General features: G+C 41.8%; 2 protein-coding genes across 3 annotated transcripts; one reads left to right on the forward strand and one right to left on the reverse strand.

Moving 5' to 3' along the window:
* Positions 1-864: 864 nt before the first annotated feature.
* Positions 865-11,061, reverse strand: pdcd6 (programmed cell death 6). Of its 2 annotated transcripts, none has more exons than XM_061240697.1 (6): positions 10,850-11,061; positions 8,121-8,182; positions 4,203-4,247; positions 3,470-3,628; positions 3,049-3,158; positions 865-1,534 (listed from the first exon to the last, which is right to left on the reverse strand). In XM_061240697.1, the coding sequence occupies exons 1-6, from the start codon at positions 10,930-10,932 to the stop codon at positions 1,436-1,438; spliced, it is 558 nt and encodes a 185-aa protein (XP_061096681.1). In that variant the 5' UTR covers positions 10,933-11,061; the 3' UTR covers positions 865-1,435. The 2 variants fall into 2 exon arrangements, with proteins under 2 accessions (XP_061096681.1, XP_061096680.1); XM_061240696.1 differs by having other exon boundaries at positions 3,461-3,628.
* Positions 11,062-20,777: 9,716 nt separating this feature from the next.
* On the forward strand, positions 20,778-25,206 carry LOC133125754 (meiotic recombination protein REC8 homolog). Its single transcript, XM_061237330.1, has 9 exons — positions 20,778-20,909; positions 21,718-21,837; positions 22,279-22,351; positions 22,763-22,929; positions 23,333-23,378; positions 23,884-23,950; positions 24,041-24,151; positions 24,451-24,557; positions 24,960-25,206. The coding sequence occupies exons 1-9, from the start codon at positions 20,814-20,816 to the stop codon at positions 25,049-25,051; spliced, it is 879 nt and encodes a 292-aa protein (XP_061093314.1). The 5' UTR covers positions 20,778-20,813; the 3' UTR covers positions 25,052-25,206.
* The last annotated feature ends 1,881 nt before the right edge of the window (positions 25,207-27,087 follow it).

Below are 27,087 nucleotides of genomic sequence, written 5' to 3' on the forward strand. Positions count from 1 at the left end.
ATTTTATAACTTTAATACATAATGACGTCACTAAATTGCATTCAATCGTTATATGGTAGTATTTGGGTAAGAATAAACTGAATACGAGTGCTGTCCCTATGCAGTTATTAAAGTGGGCAGATGATCCAACTCAATCGCCTGAGGACATCACTCCCAGATATCTTTTCTGTCTTTCCCACGTCAAGTACATTTATGATCCATAACCATGAAAAGTAGACCAACTAGCCAGAATAACCAGACTACCTTGATCATAATCAATCGGTTTTACTTTTAACATCACGCTACAGAAGCGGTGTTAATGGTGTTAGCTGTTGTTAGCCATGGGTGTCCTGGAAATTAAATGAAACCTCTGTATTCTCTGTGTAGTAAGCCACACGGCAGCTTTCTGGTATTTAGTAAATCCCTATGATTTTAATAATATGACAACATTTTGTGCTCACTTAAAGACCGCTTAAACGACCGCTTTGTTCATTTCCTATGGAAACTATGTTGTTCCGACGAATTAACAAATCTTTTTGAACAAATCAGATTCTCTATGGTGAATATGAATGGTATTTTTACCACTCAACTTGGTACTCGGTAGCTCAGTCTGATAAAAAAATTTGAGCTCCAACTCCACCCATTCAATCCCCACATAGGAATAGATGTTTAGATAGTTATAAGTTCATATTGCAATGCATTTGATTTCTTTAATTTTGCTGATGATTAATACATACCATCATAACGGCATTCAATGTAGTTTGAGGCCATTCACAGATTTACCTTTAGAGTCACTTTAAGAATTACTGGACTGAATGTTGGAATGTAACAGGCTTTCAGTACTGACTAACAAACATATTGAAAATATCACAGACAATAGTCATATTCACCTGGTTTCAAATGTATTTTAATAAAAATGTTTAGCAATTGTACAGTTTAAGGCACCATGCAGAACAATATAAGCTATACAAATGCATGTTCCCCCTACTGTGCCAACGGTAATGTGTACTTATGCACTTAATGGCATTGCTGGTTAAAAGAACCTCAATATAAATATGGCAAAACAGACGGAACTATTAAACAAAAGCAGACTTAAGATCTTAATCAATCCTGCTTTTCACAGTGTTTGTAAACATTGCATCAACAAAATACTTAAGATTAATATATCATGCTTTAACATTATGGGATGTTCCCCCATATTTTTGGGAGAAATCTGCATGCAGCTGACTCTAGGCAAAATATTTACAACCAAAATTTACCTAAGCCTGTATTATTTTAACATTATTATGATTCATATAATAAACATACAATAGAATGATGTACAATAGCCATTCTTTACTCCATCCTGTTTCCATCCCATCATAACAATCAGGTTGTGTTTGGTCATGTTAACATGGAAGACATTTGTGGAGGTTTTGGCATTTGGCACAGTAGTGTCCAGTTCAGTCCTTTTCCATTATACAACATTAAAGACCATTGATAGATACTGTTCATATGACACCTGAATCCATCCATCTTGATCAGTGTCATATCTCCTGAACACATCTGTCAGCCTCTGAAAGAAAGAACAGCAAAATCTTTGGTTAATTTTAAATTCTACCCAATTTCTAGTGCATTTTCAGTGTTAGAGAGTGACCCAACTGAAGTAGCAACTGTTATGGCTCTTTACACTAAAGGCTTTCAGGTCTACTAACCATGTTGCTGTTAGCAATTAAGCCTACAGGAGCCCCTTACTGAAACTACCTTTACCTTTTCATGATTACGCTACACCTGTATGCAGTTTTTCCTGTCCATCTGCTTTACACTTCACACAAGTGTTACACTTTACACTTTGTGCTTGGGATATCCAGATGACACTTGTCCTGTGTTCATTCTGAAATACCATTTTCTTTCTAGGAACCTTCAAATTCACTTCAAGATATACAGTGCCCTCCATAATGTTTGGGACAAAGACCCATTATGTCTTGATTTGACTTGCCACAATTTAGATCTTAAATCACACAATTAAATGTGGTTAAAGTGCACATTCAGATTTTATTAAAGGGTATTTTTTTTATAAATTTTGGTTTCACCATGTAGAAATTACAGTAATGTACATACATAGTCCCCCCATTTCAGGGTCCCATAACATTAATTACAAACACCTGTAATTAATGTTAATTAATGTGTTTAATTGCCTCCTCAATGCAGGCATAAAAGAGGACCGAAGTTGTGCCAATAAAAGTCAAAGAAGCCATTATGAGACTGAGAAAAAATAATAAAATTGTAAGAGACATCAGCCAAACCTTAGGCTTACCAAAATCATTTGTTTGAAACATAATTAAGAAGAAAAAGAGCACTGGTGAGCTTACTAATCACAAAGGGACTGGTAAGCCTAGGAAGACCTCCACAGCTGCTGACAGAAGAATTCTCTCCATAATAGAGAAAAATCCCCAAGCATATATCTGACAGATCAGAAAGACTTCAGCAGTCTGGTGTGGAATTGTCAATGACCACTGTCCACAGAAGACTTGATGAACAGAAATACAGAGGCTACACTGCCAGAGGCAAACCACTGGTTAGTCACAAAATCATGATGGCCAGGTTACAGTTTGCCAATATGTACTTAAAAGAGCAACCACAGTTCTGGAAAAAGGTATTGTGGACTGATGAGATGAAGATTAACTTATATCAGAGTGATGGCAAGAGCAAAGTATGCAGGAGAGAAGGAACTGTCCATGACCAAAGCATCCCACTGTGAAACAGTGGTGAATTCTGAAGTGTATGGACACATCTTATCGGCTCAAGTTCACGCGGTTATCTCAAAATGCATTGGCCGGAAGTTCAACAAGACAATGATCCCAAACATGTGCATTTTAACCACATGTGATTTTTTTATTACAAATCGCAAATTGTGGAGTACAGTGGCAAATAAATAAATGATAGGTCTTTGACCCAAACATTATGGAGCACACTGTAATTGTATATTTTATATTCCACAGGTAAAATATAGCAGATTAGCAGAACCAGCAGAGCAGCCAAAATTGGCCTTCAAATTCAAGACGTGGCCCTTAAATTCAGAAGACTTACCTGTAGTACTATACAACATTGGATGAAGTCATCAAAAGCCACCTGTCCCTTTCTCTGTCTGTCAAATTTCTGAATAAGGGTGCTGTAGAACTGATCTGAAAGACGATAACCTAAAAAGACAGCGGAAAATAAATGATAAACATACAACATTTGTGTTCTGGTTCTCACTGAATTTATTCCACATGCTTCATAGACTCAGGGCTGACTTTAAAAATTAAATACTTTAACTTTGTTTACACGGGCCAGTCCAGTGTTGATACCATCGCTATCTATGAAGCAGCATGCTTCTCAAAGCATGTTTAGTCATGCAGTCATTACTTACAGCAAAGGTAACTGGGCTGCCCAATCTTAACATGTGAGCCCACCAGAGCTCCTTGGTTACACACAGTTACTGAAAATAAAAGAGGCATACATTGCTCACCAAACCCAGTCAGAGCCTGCTTGAGCTCATTCTTGTCAATGAAGCCGGAGTTGTCCCTGTCATAGGTGCGGAAGATGTTCTGCCAGTCTGTGATGTACTTCCAAACACCTGCAAATTCGTTGAAGTTCACACCTCCTTTGTTATCCCTGTCAAACATGGCTACAAAAGGGAGGACAGGAAAGCACATGAGTCAAATAGGGAGTAAACTGTACAAGGTGTAGTCCATGGGTGGTGAGGCCCACAGATCCTGGTTGCACAGTATAGCACATTCAAACACACCTGAACTTCATCTCCCATGAGCACCTATGTGAATCTTGTGAAGCCACCCTGGATACTGAGAAACATGACTCACATCTAAACTGAGATTACCTAGGATAATTTTTATTTGCATAGCTATGTGGAAGGAGACTCCCTGTATACTTTAGATACTAGACTAAAGCCCCATTTAACTTGGAAATGATGCAACTTTGTTTTTATATCTGTAACTACCACTAGCTGTATTTATATGTTCCAGTGCAGGCCAGCCAAAGCTTGAGAAAATATCTAGTTTAAAAGGTCAGTTCTGAAAAAGTCCTATTGTTCTCTTCCAATTTCTACTGACTGGTAGCTACATTCTCCCATTTAACAGGTCCAGACAACAAATAACTATCTGTCATGCAGTTAAAGTCAACTACTCTGGGAAATAAAAATGAATAAATCCACAGCTTTTTTTCAAAGAACCCCACACACTTACATATGATTGACCGGACAGTCACTGGATTAAAAGGTGTCCAGGTACCTACAAAACAAAGAAAAAACACAGATTAAAAGAGAATGGTCAACAGCCCTTCCCATACATTATGCAAAAGACACACGAAGTAAAGAACATTTTCATGTCAGTGGGTCAGGAAGAAGGCCGTTTCAAAATGGCACTGGTTTAAGCATACTTACCACCGTGCGTGTGTTTCAAAACTGACAGTAATGATAATAATAGAAACCAAAAAATTATAACTGCCATGGCTTTCAAGTTCCTGACTCATTCCGGTTGCTCAGATCTCAAATAAAATCACAAGGAAGGATTTATGCTTTTTTCACCATCCTCTGCATTCATTCAAGAATTTTCCTGCTGAGACAAGCTGAGCATAAGGGAAAGTTTTTTCCTCTACTTTTTCCAGCCCTGCCCAGTTTCACTGCTGGTCTTGTCTGGGAGCATAACACTGGTTCCTGCTGTGCTTGAATCTTGGCCAGAGGGTCTTATAGCTGCTGGATCCAGACTCCTTGGCTGTGAGATGGGCACTGATCACCAGTGATCAGTGCTGATCTCTAAACCTCATCTGTTGGGTCAGTTGTCTTACAGGCCGAGGCAGCAGCCAATGTATAGTGATTTAAATTGTGTGTGTGTGTGTGTGTGTGTGTGTGTGTGTGTGTGTATACACAGTTTGTGTGTATTCGTGGGTTACATGTGTTTGTGAGTCATTCAGGTGTACGGGATGTGTGTGCGCAAGGTGTGTGTGAGTTTTGTGTATGTTTGTGAGTGTGTGTGTGTACAGTGTGTGTGTGTTATATGCGTTTGTGAGTTGTGTGTGTACAGGATGTGCGCGCACAGGTGTTTGTTTCTGAATGTTGTATGTGTGTGTGTGTCTGTGAGTTTTGTGTATGTGTGTGTACTTAAGCAGTGCGGTGGACTTGATGCCCCCATCTTGTAGGAACGCTCTCTCTCCCTCCCCGCCCAGAAGCACAATGGAAGTCTGTGTGGCTCACAGTGAGTTCTCTCACTGCTCTCCCCCATGACAGCGCGAGTCATGGAAACAAGGCAAACGCACGCAGCAAACACTGCAGCTCTGGGTTAGCACGGCCTGCCCCACCGCACTGACACACTCACGCCACAAGGCCTTCCAAGGCCCTGGGCAGGCAGGCACACAGTTTGGGACAGCCCAGTGTTCAATTAGGTTAGCCGGTCAGTGAGTACACTCCTACCCAGCGGATGGGCTAGCCCATGGAAGTCTCTGGAACGCAGGACATCTACAGTACGTTTTACATCAATTCACTCGCCCTCTGATAAGAAATAACTTTTCGCCATATTATGTTTGCCTCATACTTACAATAATAACAATAAATGCATGTTGTTTGTCATGTTATTATGACGCTTGTAAGAGAAGCGGGATGAAATAGTGGGATGAAGTCAGATACACATAATGTTTTGCCGCTCTGATCAAAACAAATTTTTGCCGCATAGGCTAATGATACAAAAAAAGAACAGAAATCACTTCCCGCGGTTAATTAACTCATTTTGTGCAAGCTAGCTAGAGCACTTTTCATTCAAATGAACTACTTCCTGTGTTAATACGACCACGGCATCCTGAATACAAAAGCATAAATGCGGCTCTCTGTGGCCAAATATTTTTATATGAGGCTTCTTTTCCTCTGTGATGAGGGAAATTCAGTGTTGCCTTAATAGGGGACAAAAAACATAAACCTGATCACATAAGACTACCTCTGAATTCAATGGATATAATAGGCCATTCAATTAAGGACTGTTATGTAGTGTAGGTTGCCCAGCTGTGCCATGAAAATATGTTATTTCAATCGCAACAGTAGTGCAGTCTTCATATTAAATTAATCTATGCTTATATATACATCTGGTAAAATCATATTTCCTTGGTCGTCCATAGTAACCTGACGAGCCTATGAAATAAGTGAGCAGTACACCTTGGCAGAAAAGTTGGCACTGGAGAATTCCAAAGGAAAAGAAGCAGAACTCCTGGGACCTGTATCACAATGCAGGATTACAGAGTTAACCGGATAACTGCACCGAGTAAACCCCAGAACCCTCCCAAATCCGCCACATGGACTGAAGTAAAAAGAGCTGCCCCGGGTTTTACCCAGCTAGCTCTGTAATGCCACTTCACGGTACAGTCCCCTGCTCCTAATCAAATGAATCAGAAACAACAGAGCAAGAGGAAAGTGAATCACAGTGACAGACGATAGGACACAGACTGATGTGAGCAGCCCGCATCATAATTTCCTTCCCAGATCTGCTCCAATCAGCAGGCTCGTATGTCACAATAACAGTTTCAGGTAAAATCCTACTTATAGCACTGCTTTAATCATTCGTCTCACTCAATTTAACTAAGTATTCCCGTCGTGCTGTTATAATAGACGAAACTCAACCTCGGAGGAAACTGAACTTACATGGCATTACAAATATAACATATAATGAAGAAATGTGAATGTTTTCTAACCTTAATGCAGATAAAGGAGAGGTACCGTTCAAATGTATAAATGGTTTGTCAGAAAATGCTATCTATAGCATGTGCAGCTGGAGATAGGGTGCGCTTTGCCAACAGTTTTAAATAATGAATAAAACATCAGATGGAGTTCAATTGCTTTTGGTTTGAGATAAATGTGGTTTCAGTGCCACAGCATTTCAGATGGGGGGGAAAATAAGCACCGAGAGAGAGAGAGATAGAGAGAGAGAGAGACAGAGAGAGAGAGAGAGAGAGAGATTAGCCGTGGCAGATTTTTTCACTTTCGCTTCTGGCAGCCACAGCAAAATGGTGCCTACATTCCAATGAATCACACATCATATTTAGGGAAAGACCCATTTTCAGCCAGACAAAACCACTGACAATTTAATATCAAGTGTCAGAAAGGTATAGATTCAGAATTACATACACATAGCACAAATTTCTATTAATCTATTTCAGGCTGCACAATATTTTTATGGACAAAACACAAAGTGGTGGATTTGCTAAACTAACGGCTCGCAGAAAAGATTGTGCCACGTCGCGTACCCTCCACGGCTCCTGGGTTGTGACCTTGCAGACGGGGTTGACCTCTAAGCTCCGGTAACGCGCGCTCGCCTGAGCCCCGCTGCGGCGTCTGAACGCCGGCTCGGAGGGGACGGGGCGCGCGGGAGAACTGCTGACGGCACACGGCGGGGTCACCCAGCACACGGGACTGAGCGCCGCCTCGCCTGAGCGGAGCTACGCTACTGCGGCGCGGCGGGAGACCGAAGGAGTCCATCAGCCCGCTCGCTCAGCCGTCCAGTGTCAGGGCAGCGTCTCAGCCTTTTAAAACACGTCACCGATACATTGCACCGGTCACCGTTCGGAAACTGGTTCCAGGGGAACTGGAAAATTACGGTTTCAACACGAAGCCGTTTCTGCTTTTACCAACACAATAGCGCGGTCGGATGAAGTCTCTAGAACATTCACTGTTCTGTGGGACACTGGCCATTAAGCTCGCACAAAGACCATGTTTAACTCTCACACAGACAGTGGTGAAGGCAAAGGATCAATTAATATAAATAAAAATATGTTGCGGTGAACACAAATGAACACTATAGCTGCGTCCCCTTGGGTACTAGGCCAGAGCAAAGGGAGTTGATTTGACTATCAGGTTGCAGACAGAGAAGGCCGTTCGCCACATCGTACAGGAAGCGCTCTTCCTGTTGGTCTTCCTGCCTACACAGATTGCCGCCTGTCGTCACGTGCGCGTCAGAAATTCAGCAATAAAAATAGAACCCTCTGCGCTCGTTTCGAGACCACCAGAAAACTCCTCCTCAGCGAACAATCGGACTGAATTCTGCTGCCACGTGTTTGGAGAGCTGCTTTAATGGGTGCTTTTAAGGACAGGACTGAGGAGGTGTGTCTTAAGCGGGACTGCGTACCATTTGAGAGTGCTTGCTGAAGTTCTGTGTCCGATATCGAGCCGCTCCGGTCCTTGTCGACTCTAAGGGGGAAACAAAAACAATGTCAGCACTTCACTGTGCTTCAGTCATCAGGCAAAGTCAGGGCTCTATGCTAAATTTGTAGTTGAAAATTTGGAGCATACTAATGCATCCAAATTAGTAGATGTGCTCCTTCATTATTTTTCCAATTAGCACACATTCATTTTCAGGAGCAAATACTCCTAAAACAGGAGCACTGTAGACCACTGAAAGACAATGTATGAATGTCCATAGCATAACAATAGCAGTAGCTAGGTACAACTATCTTTCTATCAGAATGGCTAATGGCAGCATCTCTCAGAAATGTGATATGCAGCACAAGCCATCCTCTGGGGCTGTCACAGTATTCAGTAAAAATGCAGTAACGGGCATTCCTGCCTGTCTCCTTTCACACATTCTTCAAGAGCAACTAAAAACTAAAGCAGTGTTCACAGCTACTGTCAGTTTAAACCAAATAACTGCACTGGTGGGAAGTCCTTGTGTGGTAGCCTAGTGACACCTGAGTAGACAACAATCTTCTCTGTTACTGGGATATTTAAAACTGAACTGGTCCAGCCACATGGCAGTGATACTCTCTATTTGACTATGACAATGAGAGGTAAATCTGCCCCACCACAACAGTGTGTTCTACATGACGTAGAAACAGTCCGGAATGCAACCATTCAATTAGACCTGAGATCAGTTAGGTGGATTAAGAATGAACCACGGAAGTTTAAAATAAACACACCTCCTCTGAAATGTGTTGAATCTAGCAATGACTAATGCGTTCCCCCTGGCAATTAGACCTGCCCTGCCTACCAACAAACCTTCAGCAACTGAACAGCAAAGAGGAAACCTAGCAACCATTTACAATACAGAAAGAGCATGTCTCACCTGAAGGCAATTTCTCATTGTAGGAAATGATGTGAAATCTAATTTCTTACTCTCTTCACCTTATCTGACAGGGCAAATCTTTATCTGCACAATGAAATAAACTAAACATAGCTCTATATTCAGGCACTGTCCATTGTTTAATGTACAAGCACATCTGTTTCTGTGTTGCATTAGCTTAACATGGCTAATTTTTTCCAGCCATACAACGGTTTTCTTCATTTTGATTAAAGCCACAGCCCTGTTTAAAAAGAACAGTTGTTCCAAGCCTTGTGTATTATGTAATGGACCATATAGATTTTATGAAAACAAAAGTGTCCAGTGTGCTTATTATACTGAAGAAATTGTTATTATTTCTGGAAAATTTTCATACTCAATGTTTTTGATGAGGCCAAAAGATTCACACATTTGCCTTCATCAGTAAAATGATGTTACTATGGCAGTCGCATATAGCCTAACTTTATTGTACCTACTTTAGCTAGCTATAACTCAAAAGCGTCGACGGGAAAACTAACATGAAACTTTTTTTTGCCAACTCCACAGCAAAAAAATCGAGGGATACTGATCTGATGAGATCACACCAGGAAGGAATATATTTGCACCCCCAGGTTACAACAAAATCTCTTGTCACGGAAATTCATAATCATGGACACAAAAGTTAAAAAAAAAAAATCGCATGACTCAAAACCTACTTGTCAGTCTACGACGGAGCAATGGGTCAAGTGACTCACTCACTCTGCCCTTCTGACACTTCGCAATCACAGACACGATCACATGACAAGGGAATTCCACTAATCATCCTGAAATACTAGCAACGCAACTCTGGGGTCACGAAAACCCGAAATCAAGGTAGTGCTACGCCAACGGAAAAAGAGACGCTTTTAGTTCTGCTTCTGGTGAGACTTTAATAACTTAACGTTAGGCGTCTTGGCTAACTGCAACCTTCACATATCACGAGGAGGTTCTTCACAATTCTACAGCATTGTTATATAACTGATTCCTACATAGAAAACTATGTCACTCTGATCAAAGTATATTTGCATACGATGTGACTGTCAATTGCCACAAATCATGTTGCTATCCGTCAGTGACAATGGGTAGGATACGCACACCGTACAGCTGAGGGGGCGAGCAATTATCACTGCCGTTCGCCTCAACTTTCCATCTCACTGCAGTCATACACAACTTAAACGTAAACTAGCTAGCCAGCCAACAGCTAATCAACGATACACCACTACGTCAAAGAGGCCTTGTATGTGTATCCTAGAAATGTACCATTAGCAAAGATCACCAGAAATCAGAATGCAACAAAAATACATTCGAAACGAACAATTTTTAGTTAGTTTACATAACTTAGCTAGCTAACAAGCAGCATTACTCTTACAAGAAGGTAGTTACCAAAGTATTTAGTACTGGATAACGTTAGTAATACAATTTACCTTGATACTTAATTAACCCAATACAGTTATTTAACCCACGTTAGCCGACCAAAGACAGTGTTAGCTAACGTTAGCTTGGCCCAACAACCAAAGGCAATGCAAATTGAGCAGTTAGTCTAGCTAGCTAGCTAAACATCATTTTAAAAAATCTGGCCATGTATGTTTCTTGATTTTGTAACGTTATTGTATGCGCCAATATAAATTCAGTCAGATCTACAAGCAAACCAGTCTTTTTTTTACTAACGTTAGCTATCTGCAATTCAGCCCAGTGTGCTAGGGTTAGCGATTGAATGTAAAAAAAAAAAAAAAAAAAAAAAAAAAAACCTCAATGCGGAATTGAGTTTTACGCGCTCGACTCACCTCTGGAATATATTCCACAGAAAACCTTGATCCGCAGGAGCGTTGTTAAAGTGAGGTGGTCTGTATTGACTGTGATAAGCCATTCCTCTGTCTCCTAAAATGTATAATTTGTGTTGTGAAAAGAGCGGCACTTGTTTTCTTGCTTTAATTTGACACGACTTTCGTTCCTCTCAGAGGCGCGGTGTGTATGTCACCACTTCCCGATGAATTCAAGAGACGTCATCCACCCACCCGGTCAAAAATAAAGCCACGCCCCTTTCTCACGGGTTTTCCGAGAATGTCAACATGTGTCCCGACTGAGATAAGAAAAATTTTAGTAATATAATGTGTTTCATCTTGAAAATCCTTTGTGATTGTAAGAAATTCGATACCTCATGTAAACAACTTTCTACGTTAATAGTAATAGTACTCGCCATTGTTGCAACGACCAATTCGTAGCAGTATAGTATTGGTTGAGGTTGAGGTTGAGGAGTGTTTACCTCTCAACATACCGTTTATTTTGTTCAGTTGACTTTAGGTAAGAATTTATTGAAATTATTTGGTCAATTGGGACTCAAATGCTTTTGAAAAAACATTAAAGCAACCGAAGTGGTAGTATATTTGAAACTTTCTAAATGACATTAAATATACAGTGGCATAAAAAAATATTTGATCTTCTCTATTATTGCATATTTGTTACACTGAATGGTTTCAGTTATTTAAACCAACTATACTATTAGGCAGAGGAAAAATTTGTGAACACGAAATCCTTTTTAATGATCACTTAATTTAATGAAAAAAGTTATTAAACACCCATATTTCCCATGTGAAAGAATAATTGCCCCTTAGTTTCTCAATCAACCACTTTTATTTGATTGAGCACAGCCAGGCTTGATTGCAACCAGCCCTGTTGAACCCCATATTGAACCATACCCTCAAAGTGAAGTAATCCCCACAAAGTTTGTATAAGCACACTGTGCCATAATCAAAGGCAATTTTCAAAAAGATGAGGAAAAAAGCTGTTGAAATATATCAGTCTCAGTCTGGAAATGGTTATAAAGTAATTTCTAAGGCTCTGGTACATTGTGAAGAACCTTTATCTCAATAATTTAATATATACTTTATTCATAAAATATAATATATATACTTTATTGAACCCCTGCAGGGTAATTCATCCTCTGCATTTGACCCATTCTAGTTACTTAGGAGCAGTGGGCAGCCACAGTGCAGTGCCCAGGGACCAACTTCAGTTCTGAGCCCAGTGCCTTGGTCAAGGGCAATGGCAGGAGCACACCTAACCTGACATCATTTTAAAAAAAGAGCCGTGTATGTTTCTCAATTTTGTAATGTTATTGTATGAATCACTTTCAATCCAGTTAGATCTAGCTGCCTAACAAGCAAGCCAGTCATTTACTAGATCTCTGCAATTCAGCCCAGTGCACTAGGGTTAGCGATTGAAACTCCATAAATGTAGTTTTACACTCCATAGCAACAACTCATCCAAGAAGTTACAAAAGATCCCTGAAGAACATTCAAATAACTTTGAAGTTGATTTTTTTTGGTAAATTATTTCTAGATATTTTCTTATTCATATTACATGTAGAAATGAGGCCCCCCAAAAAAAACGCTGCTGACAAGTTTTGGAGTGTCCTAGTCAAAGTCCTGACTTCAACCCAATGGCCAGCCCTGAAATGAGAAGTTCAGGCTCAAAACCTACCAATAACATTCCTCCACAGCAATGTGAAAGACTGATTATAGGAAGAATTTGGTTGTAGTTATCGCTTCTAAAGGTGGTGTGACTAGTTAGTAAGTTTTTTCACATGGGTGATACGGGTGTTTCATAACTTTTCAATTAAATAAATGAAATTGTAATTTTAAAAATGTGTTTTGTGTTTACTCAGGTTCCCTTCGTCTAATATCATATTTTGTCTAAAGATCTGAAACCAATCAGTGTGATAAATATTCAGCTATAGTGGAAATCAAGAAGGGGCAAGTACTTTTTCATGGCACTGTAATTCAAAGAATATGTTAGAAATCAGATACAGGTTCTAGAATACTGTCTTTAAAACCACCCAAAACAGACATACTTATGGTCAATGAACATGAATATGGTTCAGAATTATGTGTTTTATAAGAGTGGTATTCCAGATGCTGATGGTGCATACAGGCAGAGGTGGAAAGTCCTGACATAAATGGTAAATGGTCTGAATTTATATATTATTTACATTACATTACATTACATTATTGGCATTTGGCAGACGCTCTTATCCAGAGCGACGTACAATTGATTAGACTAAGCAGGAGACAATCCTCCCCCGGAGCAATGCAGGGTTAAGGGCCTTGCTCAAGGGCCCAACGGCTGTGCGGATCTTATTGTGGCTAGACTGGGATTAGAACCACCAACCTTGCGTGTCCCAGTCATTTACCTTAACCACTAAGCTACAGGCCGCCCCAACTTCTGCTGAATATTCATTTTGAAATAATTAAAACACTAGCATCTTACTAAATCTCTGGTAAGTGAGTGAGTGATAAAAAGGCATGAGGGCTGAGGAACAGCACAGGAGGGGTAGTGCTCAAAGTTTGCAGGAAGCTTGGGCCACCTTGGAGCTGGTCCTCCAATATAGTGCCTTTATCCAAAGCGCTGTACATTTGATGCTTCTCATTCACCCATTCATACACACACACACCAACGCGATTGGCTGCCATGCAAGGCACCGACCAACTCATTAGGAGCATTTGGGAGTTAGGTGTGTTGCTCAGGGACACTTCAACACAGCCCAGGCAGGGGATCAAACCAGCGACCCTCCGACTGCCAGACGACTGCCAGACGACTCTTACTGCCTGAGCCATGTCCATCCATCCATCCATTATCTGAACCCGCTTATCCCGATCAGGGTCGCAGGGGGGCTGGAGCCTATCCCAGCATACATTGGGCGAAAGGCAGGAATACACCCTGGACAGGTCGCCAGTCCATCGCAGGGCACACGCACCATTCACTCACACACTCATGCCTACGGGCAATTTAGACTCTCCAATCGGCCTAACCTGCATGTCTTTGGACTGTGGGAGGAAACCGGAGTACCCGGAGGAAACCCACGCAGACACGGGGAGAACATGCAAACTCCGCACAGAGAGGCCCCAGCCGACGGGGATTCGAACCCAGGACCTCCTTGCTGTGAGGCGGCAGTGCTACCCACTGCCCCATCCGTGCCGCCTCTGAGCCATGTCGCCCCCCCATATGTGTTGCTTCTACTCATTGACTCAGCCAGCTGATTCATTTCATTCATTCTACCGCTCTGCTGAAGAATGGTGCTATTTAGCACATCCTGGTAATTGGAAGAAAATACTGGTGCAGCCTTGTACTTTCTGAACATAGACTTTCTACATCTGCATACAGGCTACCCTTGCAACACGTGTACACCATATTGAGAAACTTTACCTCAACATTTACATTTTTTTGTGGTAATATTCAGGATATTGGCAGAAACATAGCCAAAAAAAGCGGTCCCTGCCTTTCTGCCCATGGAAATTAGGGCCAAATGCAACGCATCTAAGAGGTACATGTAGTGCTTCAATCAACTGAGAATTAAAAAACAGGGTCTGCATCTGCACATTGTCAAAGTATCATTGAATAAAAAATAGCATAATAGCTTATTTTAAAAGGGATGCAGTTATATGTATTAATAATTTAATAAATCATAGTACATTCAAGATTATTGCTAATAGGAAGAAGTAGATAAATAAACGTTTGAATAGAAATACGAAAGTAAAATTTGACATTTGATACTGACAGCCCGTTGCCTGACTAGTTGTATCAGATGTAATACAGTGCAAATACAATAAATTGTATTTATGATATTTGACTATATCTACCATTATGATTCATAGCTTATTTAGAATATTCAGCATTTGAATCTAGAATCTACTTAGAATTTATGGAGCGTCTCTGTTTTCATGACGTCATACATGCTATAGAGAACGTTACAACTGGAACTATAATTGGTCTATCCGAATGTAAATCGAAGAGCGGATTGGTTAACCATGCCACAACATACAACACTAAAATGTTTATGTGGCGCCAAATAATGACTAACCCTCCGTCTGTAGTGTCAAATTTTACTGGTATGCTGTGCTGAAAAGCTAGCGGCGTGACTACTTTTTAATTTGAGATCAATCAATCATAGGTATTTTAACTTATTAAAAACCGTTTGTCACTACAGCTAAATTCATAGTTGCTGGAAATATCTTCGAAATCGAGTGCCATAACATAACTAAGTTAACTAACTAGACCAGTTTACCAGAAAGACAATGTTTTACTATCCCTACGTACTGCAACGCCACTCCGGCTGCTTTTCAACTATATGGTGAGTTCATTTGAACCGTTTTAATCAGACAGCTGTCAAGCTATAGCACAAGTGCAACCTTTATAATAACTGAAGTAAATCTTAGCCATGGCGTGAAATCCAGCTATGACCAGCTAGAAATGATCAGCTACCAGCTGTTTCAAACCATGTTAAGTATGGAACTTGTCTGAACTGGTCAACCAGCTACCAGCCGTTTCAAAGCCTAGCAGGGAGGTGGTCTATATCAAAATTGTTATTGGTTTACTGTAGAAACATTAATGAGGAATTCATGTTTTATTGTTGGTAGCTGGTAGAGGTGTAATGTAGAGGTAATAAAATAGTTATAATTAGTGTGTACAGTATTTTCCATGTGAAAAGAACTCGTAATCACCCAGTTACTCGTCATAAATCCTATCTTCACCCTCTCTGATTGTGAATGGGTTTGTGTGGATGTCTACAGTGTTCCTGTGGAATTGATTTTTCGATTCTTTATCATCAGGTTGGCGGCCACCAAAGCAATTAGGCTCAACAGGCGAGAGTTCCTCAAGGTCAACGTGGGGCGCACATGGTAACTTATTCTTCTGCTACGAGTAATGACGATAATGGTAACTTACGTGGGGTGTGGTGGTATGTGTGACTGTGTGTGTGTGTGTGTGTGTGTGTGTGTGTGTGTGTGGTATTATGACTAGCAGGGACTCAGTGGTGAAAGACAGTGAAGATGTCTGTTTTACAGTGAAGACATCATGGATTACGTGCTGGTGCAGGCCCCTCCCCGCCACCCAAGCCTCCCACGGCCGCGTTTCTCCCTCTACTTGTCTTCCCAGCTGCAGTACGGTGTCATCATTGTTTACCACCGACAGTGTGTCATCCTGCTGGGTGAGAGAGCTGGGCCTCTGCAGGCTTACCCCAACAGCACTGCAATAAGGGGGACGGATAATACAGCGAATGAAAACTGACTGCCAGCAAACTTCAGTTGAGCGGCACTGCAGAGACAGCAGTGTTTAACACAGTATAAAGGAGCTCAGCAACTGTTATTGCAATTGTGCAGCATAAAAACTGTATCAAAGCCAAAGGGTGGATGAGGGTTCTTTAAAATAATTGACCTGTGTGCTAGTTCCCCATTAAGAAATGGAATTAAGTGGCTCACTGTTCCGTTTACACACTCTCAGAAAAACTGCATTAAAAAGTACAAATGCTTGTCACTGGGGCGGTACCCTATTGGTCCATAAAATTGTACCCCTAGCCTGCAATGTATTATTCATTTGTTCCTTTTTTGTTGGGAAAATGGAATAGTTTGTACCCAAAGGCAATATTACTGTACGTTCAGTGTGCATTTGGGAAATTTCATCCTTGAAAAACCTGTGAAAATAGAGGAATCCGCATCGGCCAATGTGGCCAGTCAAACCCTGGTTATTGATATGGACTTCAGATTTCAGTGCAGTATGCAGACGGGCTCTGAGGAGTTCACCTGCTGCACTTTGTCCTCTCATTTTCAGAGGAGGTCCAGCACACCATCGAACGTCTGACGCGCTCTGAGAAACACGCGTGCATTGACGTGGGCGACCCCGACAGGTCAGAGCGGGCACATACGTGTTCCGTCTTACTGTGACACGTCTGGATTGTGTTAGAATTATTATTCATTTCTGGGACTGTGTCAGTAATGAAGTGAACTGAAGCACTGCTGGCTGTTTCCCAGGCGGGCCCATACTCTGCCAGACACTCTGCTTCTCCTGGAGGAGGCTGAACGGGCGCAGGACCCCTTCTTCGGAGTAATGGGTGCTGAGCAAGGCCTGCCCAGTCCATACAGACTGCTACAGGTAACACACACACACAGTATCCTTAAAGAGGAGGGCATAAGATTGGGCAACATACACTCTGATGTAGGCCCTGATGTAGCCACGATGAGATCCTTGCAATTGTTGGACCCTTATCCCCACATTGCTCCAGGCGGGATTGTCCCCTGCTTAGTCAACTCAACTTTAAGTCACTTTAGATAAATGTGTCAGCTAAATAACTGTAATATAATGCATTATGTAAAATCAGAGACAATGGAAGAAACGCATACGCAGATCAACTACATCTTTGCAAAACATGCGTTTAACACATAAAGAGAAAGAAACGCTATAGTACAGATACACTAGAAGGCACGAAGTGTAGTGGGTGGAGGGTTTATTCTGTCTTTCTGCTTGTTGTTCTTTCTCAGCCCTGGCAAAGTATAGAAGCATTGTCTCCACAGCGCCCCCAGGCAAGGAATAGCACTACTACACCTGAGGAAGGTAAGATCTAGAGCTGGGTCCTGCTCATCCCTGTTCCTGGAGATCTACTGTCCTGTAGGTTTTCTCTCCAATCCTAACAAAGCACACCTCATTCTACAGTTAGAGCAAGGCTGCCAAACCCTGTTCCTTTAGACCAATCGTCTTGTAGGTCATCTCTCCAACCCTAAGAAAGCACACCTCATTCAACAGCTAAAGACCTTACTCAGCTCTTAATGACAAGTGCTAAATTATGGCTAAAGTGAAAACCTTCAGGTACGGTAGATCTCCAGGAACAGGGTTGTGCAGCTTGTGTGACAGTGTCATGAGTGTATTTACAAGTAATGCCAACATTTATGTTGATGTCTAAGTATTGTTCCAGTCGTAATGTCTAATGCCAGTTTTTTCCCAGGTCTCACGGCTCCTTCTGGTAGCATTACTCTGAAAGAGAAGGAACTGGCTTTGATTCCTGCTGCCGAGGTCTCTGTGAATTCAAACTTTATTTTCACCTTTTATTCTCAGACTTCAAAAAAAACATCAAAAAGAATTGTCTGCTTATCTGTATTTGACATAATTTAGCTCCCCAAATTTCTTTCTTCTCTTTCTTTCCCCATTTCAACACCTCTTTCCAATTTCAGTTTGTGATATAAAACAATGTGGAAAAATTTATCTTTGTAATGTCAAAGTCAAATAACAGTAGAAAAAAGAAGAACTAAATGACAGCATTAAGAAAGAATATAATATAGTAGTGGCTTAGAAAGAATGGTGGGATGAAAAAAGGCACTCATTCCTCTGCTCGTCTCAGTTTGAGGGGGCTGAACTGCCAGAGGTCACAGTCAAAGAGATCGACATGTTGATGGAGCAGCAGGATCAGTTTTGTGAAGGTGAGAGACAGTGGGGAATATGACTCTTACTGTACCCATTGAGGTGTGAAAGGGAGAGAACAGGTGAAGCAGGTGAAATGATGGAGACCGAGGGAATGAGCTCTTCCTGGTTTTAGTATCTAAAATGCCCACAAAACATTCACAAAGAGCAGTGAGGTAGGTCCCTAACCCTTCCACCTCCTGCGATCAGCTCCCTGTGTTAACATGGGCAGTCATGAAAGTGTAGCTTAAGCGGATAGAATGTAATAGTGAAGGAAAGGGAGAGGGGCCGAGGAGCAAAACAACCGGTAAATAACGAAATGACAACTAACTAACTCATTTAGAAGATCAGCAGGGTTCTCAAAAGATGTCTTTGGCTAGGTTTCACAGAGGGAGATTACGTGGGCTCAGAGTTTATATATGGCAACGTCAACCGATAATTATGCAGAAACAGACGTCATGTCAAGCGGGAAATCATTTTGCTAACGCTCGGAAAAGTCACTTTGAATCTAAAATATATGCATACTTTGACCATTTATGTTTTACTTGGATCATAATGGAACACAAATAAAAAGCTCCAAGATGATACGAACGCCTCAAAAACATGAAAACTATGCATGTGGGCCTTTAAAGTGTATGTGGTTTTTCATCATGCACAGATCATTCAGGCTGCTCCAGAAAATACTAAGCTGCTGTAATAACAGTTGTGAGCTTGAAAGTGGCCATGGGTGACATAGCTCAGGGTTGCTCTGAGCAAGGGTAATTTTCTTGGTACAGATTCTAAATATAGCTACAGAAGGCTTTTTTTCATGCTTCGAACATGCAAATCATGAATCTGCTTATTTCAGTTCTGTCATGTTTGTAATGAGACTGCAAAAGGCTTTTTGCTGAAAATTAACTACTGGGCATTATGCAAAAATATTTGTTACTACTCCCCTCGTAACTAGAAAAAATACCACGGAAGGTGCTTTGAGATGTGAAACTCAAGGCATAAAACAGAGGCTTTGAAATATAGAAAACACTTGACTTTGACTCGCTGCCAAAACTCCTGGCCTTTGGCTTGTAAAAAAAAATCAACAAAAGAAAGAATACACTTTCAAATGATTTTTCTGTTTTGAGTGTCTCCCTTTGTTTGTGGAACCAAAGACTCATGTGGGAAATGCATTGTAATTTTAATATCAGAAAACAAAGTAATACTTTTTAAAAATAATATAATATGATAGTTTACACATTTGATTTTTGATTTTGTGTTGATTGTTTATTGATCAAATTAAACAGTAGACTGACATAGAAAATGTAAGAAATGACTACCTGATTTTATATTTGTGACTCAGTAGAGAACTGCCCATAATTTCTGTAACTGACAGTTATGTTTCCCCCTCGAAGGATTGGAAGTGTTGTATTAGTGCTGTTCACTCAGAGGTTCTGTTTTTAAATTGTAAAACTGAATTATCATTCTTGTTCAGTTCATTGGCCTTTATTGGCATAACTGAGTCAACATGCTCTACTGCAATACATGTGACCACACATATTTTTAGAATGCTAATGACTCTTTTTTTCTAAATGAATGCTTTTGCTGTCCTGAGAGTGTTGCATCTGGACTTACAGAACTGGAAGATAAAGAGAGAGAGAGGGAGGCAGAGCAAGAGAGGGGGGCGCTGTCTGGAACCACGGTTTCCATGGAGCTGTGAGTTGCTCTAAGAGGGACAGAATGCAGAGAGAGACTGGATCTCCAATACTAGGTGGTTTTATGAAAAATTTGGAGGATCACTGAAAGTTCCGGTCCATATGTCAGTTTTACATAAATAGTCTGTAGGTTGCTTTATGTGGTCTTGTTTACCTGCTAATTCAGTGTTTACATCTTAAATACCATCGATTCATACTTGGTTCCAGTGTAGCTGTGATTGTTTTTTGATCTTCCACAAGCAAGGGGCTCATGAGAAGAGCCAAATGCCTGCCACTTTACATAAAATCCACAAGCTACAAATCTCCAAACGTGTCTGCTTTTTTTCTTTTGTTCAATTTTTCTCATTAATTCCATGGCACTTAGACCTCCCACACACTAAGAGCGCTGTACCCGAAGCACCTGCACTCATCTAATGGCTTTGCTCAGAAGCCAGTGGCTATTTAACATTACATGACACTACAGGATACAGCAAGTATTGACTGGATGAGAGAACAACAGCTAGTAGCCTGTGGGCACCTGGAATTTCATTGAGAGGAATAAATGTAGCGGTTTCCCAGGGAACTGTGGCTATCCTTAACGTCTGAAAGATGCTAATTAATGTTAGAGGCAAGGAAAATATTACACAAGGTATATGACAAATAAATAATATGCGAGAGCTGTTTGTGACGTGTTGTGAATCTCCCACTCCCTTCCTCCGTATGTCTATTAGTTTCTCTCTCGTTCATGTTAATTCCACCCACTTTCCCTGACAGCCTGAAGGAGCACATTGAGGAAGAGACCGTTTGGCTGCTGGATGAAGAGACCGGGCATCCGGTGGAGGTCCCGGTTCTGGGGGTGGAAATGGAGAAGACCCCTCCCATCATCGCCATGCCTGTCGCTCCTCCCACCGCAGCAGACGGGGTGGAGTCGGAGAGAGAGGGGGGCTATAGCAGCGAGGTGGGTCAGACAAACAGGCAGAGCTAGCTTCTGCTTGAGTTCATCAGTCTCCACCCAATCGCAAATCTGTTTCTCCTAAAAACGGTACAGCTTAGGGGCCGTGGTGGCACAGCAGGCAAACCTTGCTGTCGCTGTTCGGTTCTTGCAGTTTGATTCCCGGTCCTGCCAAAGGCTGAGTTCAGCCGGCTCACGTGGAGGGGCATAATTGGCTCGCTGCTCTGAGGGACTCAGCAGGGAGGCTCGGCGCATAAAACAACAGCGGCCCGATTGCCTCGGAGTCACAGTCGCGGTTGGAGATGGCGTGTCGCTCTCCGGATCGTTAGATCCATTCGTGCTGCCAGAGGACGTGGTTGTATGTATGCGGTGTATCCTGGATAAAATGGGTAACTGGTATAGATAGGGTGCGATTGTTGTACTCTGGGTATTCTAGCTGCCAACCGTGGTATGCTAGTTGGTAAGTTGAGGTATTCTTCAAGGGTTCAAACTGTATCTATGGGGTCACGCTAGGACACGGAACCGTACTTGGTACTCTATGGTCCTCATCGCACTTGTCCCTGTGTCCCTGTGCACTTCATTGTAGAGCGTCTGCTAAATGCCTGTAATGTAATGTAATTGGCAAACATAAAAACTGGAAAAATCATTAATAAATCATTGGAAAAAGAAAAAACGGTAATGCTGTTTTACTTCGCCGAGGCTGCTGTAGAAGTGTGTGCCCTGTTCAGAATTTTCACCCACCAAATCATTAATGTCCTTCCCTATTTTCTGCTCTCTTCCTCTTTTCTCTCCTTTCTCTGTTGTCCCCTGACAGCCTCTCTCAAAGAGACCTGGGCGGAGGAGGCAGCTGCTGTTCATTGACCCGGACATGCAGATCCCCCAGGATGCAATGCAGGCCCAGATACAGGACACACTGGTGGAGACCGCGTCTCTGGTGCGACAGCCGCACTGACTCACTGAGATATTTAACTACCGGCGCACAGAAAGATGGACTCTCGGGTTGACTGCTCATGGCTACCTGAGCATGTCTGCCTGCTGGTGTGTCATAGTCTATTTATATAGTCCGCCAAGCTGCTCAAGGCTGGTCTGAAAATAGGATTCAGTTCTTTCAGTCTCGTTTCAAATCAGACTTCCGGTAGCCTGATTTTGATGTTACTCCTCTTAAATAGCATTTACATCAATATATGTTCTGAAATTGAGAAGTTTTCCAACCAGTAATATGTCACTTAGATATTTGACATGGAATATACAGTGTAGTGACCATGCGTGTTGGTTGCTTAATTTGCTTAATTTTGAGCTGTTGAAAGTATAGGATGTGGTATACCTTGTGTCTCAGTGTCGATGGTAAAACCACCCATGCCTGTGTCTACTTCAGTCCCAGGTACTGTTGGAGAGACCATCCCAGCACAGAGTTTCTCCTGCAGAGCTCTTCAGCATGCCCTGCTCCAGTGAGTTACTCCACTTCTTTGAGCTGCATCACACGTGGTGTCATCCAGCCTCTTCCTGCTTGACCATTAGGGTCCTGTGACATCACATCACACTGTCCTTCGATGTCATATCATGTCATCCTGTGATGTCATACCTTGTCACCCTGTATTGTCACACCATACTGTTCTGCAACGTCATACCATGTCATCCTGTGATGTCACATCACACTGTCCTGTGATGTCATACCATGTCACCCTGTATTGTCACACCATACTGTTCTGTGATGTCATACCATGTTATCATGTGTTGTCACACCATACTGTTCTGTGATGTCAACCAGTGTTGTCATGTGATGTCAACCAGTGCTTTCATGTGATGTAACACATGTAATCTGTTTCACCGTGAGGTCACCTGGCTTGTTTTCCTTCCAGCTAATTTTCACCCGGACATCCAGTATCACTGGAACAGAGCCACCGTCTCCTCCTCCCTCCCTCCCTCTGCAGAGGGGCGGGAGAGGGACTCCAGGGTGGAGACGGAACAGGACATGGAGGTGGTGAGAGAGGACAGGAGAAAGCACAAGGACTCCAGCATTAGAGAGGTGGGTGTTCAGGTTTTATGGCTGTGCTGCATTGGCCTGGGGTGGAGTAAGTTGTGCTCGTGTCAACCAGTAAGAGGATATATTAGTCACACAAAAATGGTTTCATTGTATGTTCTAAAGAATCAACATTTAACCCTGCTTTTTTCTCCAGAAGTAATGAGCAATGCTGCACAAGTTGTAATGAATGAAAGTTTTTGTATTGGAAGTTTCAGATTAGCCTGTAAATCCCAGGGATAATTTGCTCATATAATAATGCTGTGGGAGACATGGTGTTAAAGATGCTCTAGTCATGAATGAATTATGTCATAAATTAAAGTGAGACTGATATAAAATTAAAGACTGATTTCCTTGTTATAAACTTTCCCGTCTGCATTTCTGAGTACTTTGTGCTGCTGTGTCTCAGGTATCGACCGAGCTTATAGAGTCAGCACTGGCATCGGAAGCATCAGGTTAGACACACTCTGTTTTCCATTACATTCTTAATCATGCGCTCTAATGTTGCTAGCATTTGTTGTAGCAGTGGCTATACTGCAAAGGTAAGAAGGTTCACTGTCATTATTCACGCTAGGGGGCGCTCTTTGTCCTTGGGCATTTTTAAAAAGCCGTTTACTGCCCCAAAGTTTTTAGTCTCCAGACTCCAGGCCCTGAAGGGCCACCATCTGCTTGAGGATCTGTATTTAACACAATAGAAATATGTATACAATTACAATTTCGATAATGGTTGTATGACACAGAGAGTATAAAATCTGGAACTTAATTATATTCTTAAAAGATAACCTATTTTTACCATTATAGATACCAATTGGAACAACTTAGAGTCCTAGGTGGAAACCCCTTATATAGTGTACTGTATGTTTATTGAGTACTGCAAGGCTACTTTATGTTATTTGGTTGTGTACTTATCTGGTAAAAGCAGATCATCTGCTGAAGGACATTCTGTGGCTTTGGTTTCAGCTGTGTCTGAGGTTCTTCTGGAGGTGTCCAAAGATGACCAGGACCAGATCACTCCCGTCGGAAGATGGTGTGTGAGACAGAGGGAGAGAGGAAGGAGCCTGCTTGCATCTCTACCTCATATCTGGTGGATTTGACTCTTGCTTTTGCATTACCACAGGTCCCCAGTAGAGGGAGCTCCTGCCCCCATGGCAGGCATTCTTGAGGAGCAAGTGGAGCTGCCCGCAGGAGAGATGGCAGAGGCAGTGGGGACCACTGAGAGCCTACTGGAGTAAAACACAATTTGGTCTAGTTTGTCTGTGTCTGGCCATAGCTGTGTTTTTTGTACAACTTTCTTGACATTTGAGTCCTCTAATTATTGATTCAAATGAATACAAGTGTGAGACTCTTTAATTCAAGGTCTGTTTCTAGCTTACAGTTGGTAGGTGTACCCTTTTAGTAAAAGGAACTCATCAGGTATATCTCATATTTAATCTGATATCGTCTCATTTAAAGGTTTCAGCATGTGTCACCTTTATTATGCACACTTGTTTTCATTGATTAATTGCTATACCTTCTCTGCTCTTCCAGACTGGTGTCCCGTTACTTCGTGCACTATGGGGAAGTGTACTTTGATACTCTGCTGCCCCCTGAGGCTGACCGAAGTACTGCAGCCCATCTTCTCTGCACACTGCTTGGTAAGAGAAAATATGTTGTGTGTGAATAGCTTGTAGTACCGTAGGTATGTATTGTTGGGCTTTGCCTGTGTAGGTTGTTTGTAAACATTCTAATATACACAACATGCAAATGAGTAATGTACAGAAATATACACAACAATCGCACAAATTGACTTCAGATATATAACTTGTGAGTAAGAATAGCTTGTAGTAACTATGTATATATATCTTTGGGCTTTATCTGTGCAGGTTGTTTGTGCTGACAACAAATATCTGTTTGACCTTCATTTGTGTGTTTATTTCTGCACATTACTCACTGACATGTCATTTATTAGAATGTGACCATCATTTGAATTGTTAATATATATATCATCACACAGTTATGTTATAGAGGAGCACTGATATGAAACACTGCCTCCACAGAGCTTGTATCTGTGAAGAAACTCAGCGTGAATCAGGCTATGCCATACGGATCCATCGCCATCTCTCCTGGACAGCTGTTTGCAATGGCCTAAGGGATGGGACTAGCTCAAAATGATTCTGCAGTCTCTGATATTTATTCCTGATATTTAATATTGCTTTTAAAATAATACGCTTCAGATTGTTTGTGAAAATGTTGTGGAGCAATGCCAGATTTTAAACCTGTTTTTAAACTTTTGTATTTTATGAAGTGTGCTGAAATGGTATTGTTTTTATTTGTTAGATAATAAATGTAAATTATTTATGAATCAGAGTGAATCTTTTTAAATCATCTTCCTATCCCCTATTTTCCCTCCCAATACCCAGTCACAGTTTGAAATGGGATTGATTTGAGAGTAGACTAGCATGCCCATCTTCTGAGACGTGCTGTCCATCAACTGAGAGCCAGAGGTATCGGATCATCCAGAGAAGTCAATAATGAGCAATTCAATGGGGAAAATCATGCCTACCAGAATGCTTCTCCTCTGTCGGACGTCATAGCTGATTATGCGTTTCCTCATGGGACTACCAGTTACACTGATTCGATTCCCAACCATGGAGCAAATCAATGCACAAAAACTGATTATAAGAAGCCCTTCTGAGTGCAAGAGAACATTGGTATTTTGCAATAATGTACTGTCTCACACCACAGGGACTAGGCTGTTGAATATTCTACTCTAGTTGCTGAAACTGAAGGGGATGCAGCCTTCGATTTGCTGTGGTCTGTCAACTGAACAAAAGCGCCTTGTGTTCAACCAGTGCTGTGCCCGGATTGAGCCAGACACACAGTGGGTAAACTTAAAAGTAATCTTGACTCCCATTCCCTTGGCATGCTGTGGCTATCCGTGTCTGGCAGGTATACAGACTTATCTCATACCCAAAGCAATAACACAGGGCAGTAAGAGTGGCGTGAGTCGACCAGAAGAAATGTAGCACCAGTCTGGAAAAGAAAGCAGATAAACAGGAAGGTGGGTCAAGGTATGGTGCCTCCAGCCAATGGCTCTGCTGAACACAGAGTACAAAATGGGCGTCTGACCATGTTATGAAAGTAGAAGCATTATTATTGCACACAAACAGACCCATCATAAATCACTGCCATGTAAGTAAGTATTAAAGTAAATCAATCACATTTTAGACAAAGATTTGCTATTATGTACTTTCACACTTAAACATGTGCAGCACGGATGGTGCAGTGGGTAGCACTGCCGCCTCACAACGGGTTCGAATCCCGGTCGGCCGGGGCCTCTCTGTGCGGAGTTTGCATGTTCTCCCTGTGTCTGCGTGGGTTTCCTCCGGGTACTCCGGTTTCCTCCCACAGTCCAAAGACATGCAGGTTAGGCTGATTGGAGAGTCTAAATTGCAGGTATGAGTGTGTGAGTGAATGGTGTGTGTGCCCTGCGATGGACTGGCGACCTGTCCAGGGTGTATTCCTGCCTTTCGCCCAATGTATGCTGGGATAGGCTCCAGCCCCGTGCAACCCTGTTCAGGATAAGCGGGTTAAGATGATGGATGAATCCACCAGTTATGAGTTTATCTTCATCTTCATAATTGAATAAATATCATTTCTGTTTTTTCATTGAAAAAATGCTAAAAGATGGGATCTGTGGGGACTTGCAAAAAAGTATTTCAAATTCTGTGTTTACACCAAAATATGTTGCGAAAAATAATGCCTCAATCTGTAGACCGCCGCAAGCTTACTTATGCGAAAATCTGTTTTCAAGTATCCCAAAGTACATTCAGTTACCTGGTGAACTGAAATTGTTTTCGGTCAGCACAACAAAACTAAGTCTGTAAATTACATTGGCATTTTGCTACTGGAAATATGGACGCCATCCTTCGATCGTATGTGGCATGGTGTGGTGAAAAGTATTTGCATTAGTGGGAGAGAGAGTACATCACACCACGCTGTCTAAGTTCGCCAGGAGGTGGAGGGAGTGGAGACACTGGTCTGGCACATGCTGGACAGACAGGAACACAGCAGAGAGCTGTAAGGTTTACGGACATCGTGGACCGACTTTCAGGCTGGATGGAAAAAACACAGCTAAATAAATTTAATTAGGCTTAAATACGTACTGGAATATTTACCGCAGCT

The sequence above is a fragment of the Conger conger genome, chromosome 4 (genome assembly GCF_963514075.1).
Source record: "Conger conger chromosome 4, fConCon1.1, whole genome shotgun sequence".
Classification (NCBI taxonomy): Eukaryota; Metazoa; Chordata; class Actinopteri; order Anguilliformes; family Congridae; genus Conger; species Conger conger.

Bases quoted from the DNA above. Each gene is read 5' to 3' on its own strand.
- pdcd6 (XM_061240696.1), bottom strand. From the start codon at position 10,932: ATGGCTTATCACAGTCAATACAGACCACCTCACTTTAACAACGCTCCT. The intron at 3,629-4,202 runs GTAAGTGTGTGG...TCCCTTTTGTAG, and splicing joins GACTGTCCGGTCAATCATAT to CCATGTTTGACAGGGATAAC. The intron at 3,159-3,460 runs GTATGCCTCTTT...CTGTCTTTTTAG, and splicing joins GACTGGGTTTGGTGAGCAAT to GTTATCGTCTTTCAGATCAG.
- LOC133125754 (XM_061237330.1), top strand. From the start codon at position 20,814: ATGGAGAAGACCCCTCCCATCATCGCCATGCCTGTCGCTCCTCCCACC. The intron at 20,910-21,717 runs GTGGGTCAGACA...GTCCCCTGACAG, and splicing joins AGGGGGGCTATAGCAGCGAG to CCTCTCTCAAAGAGACCTGG. The intron at 22,930-23,332 runs GTGGGTGTTCAG...GCTGTGTCTCAG, and splicing joins AGGACTCCAGCATTAGAGAG to GTATCGACCGAGCTTATAGA.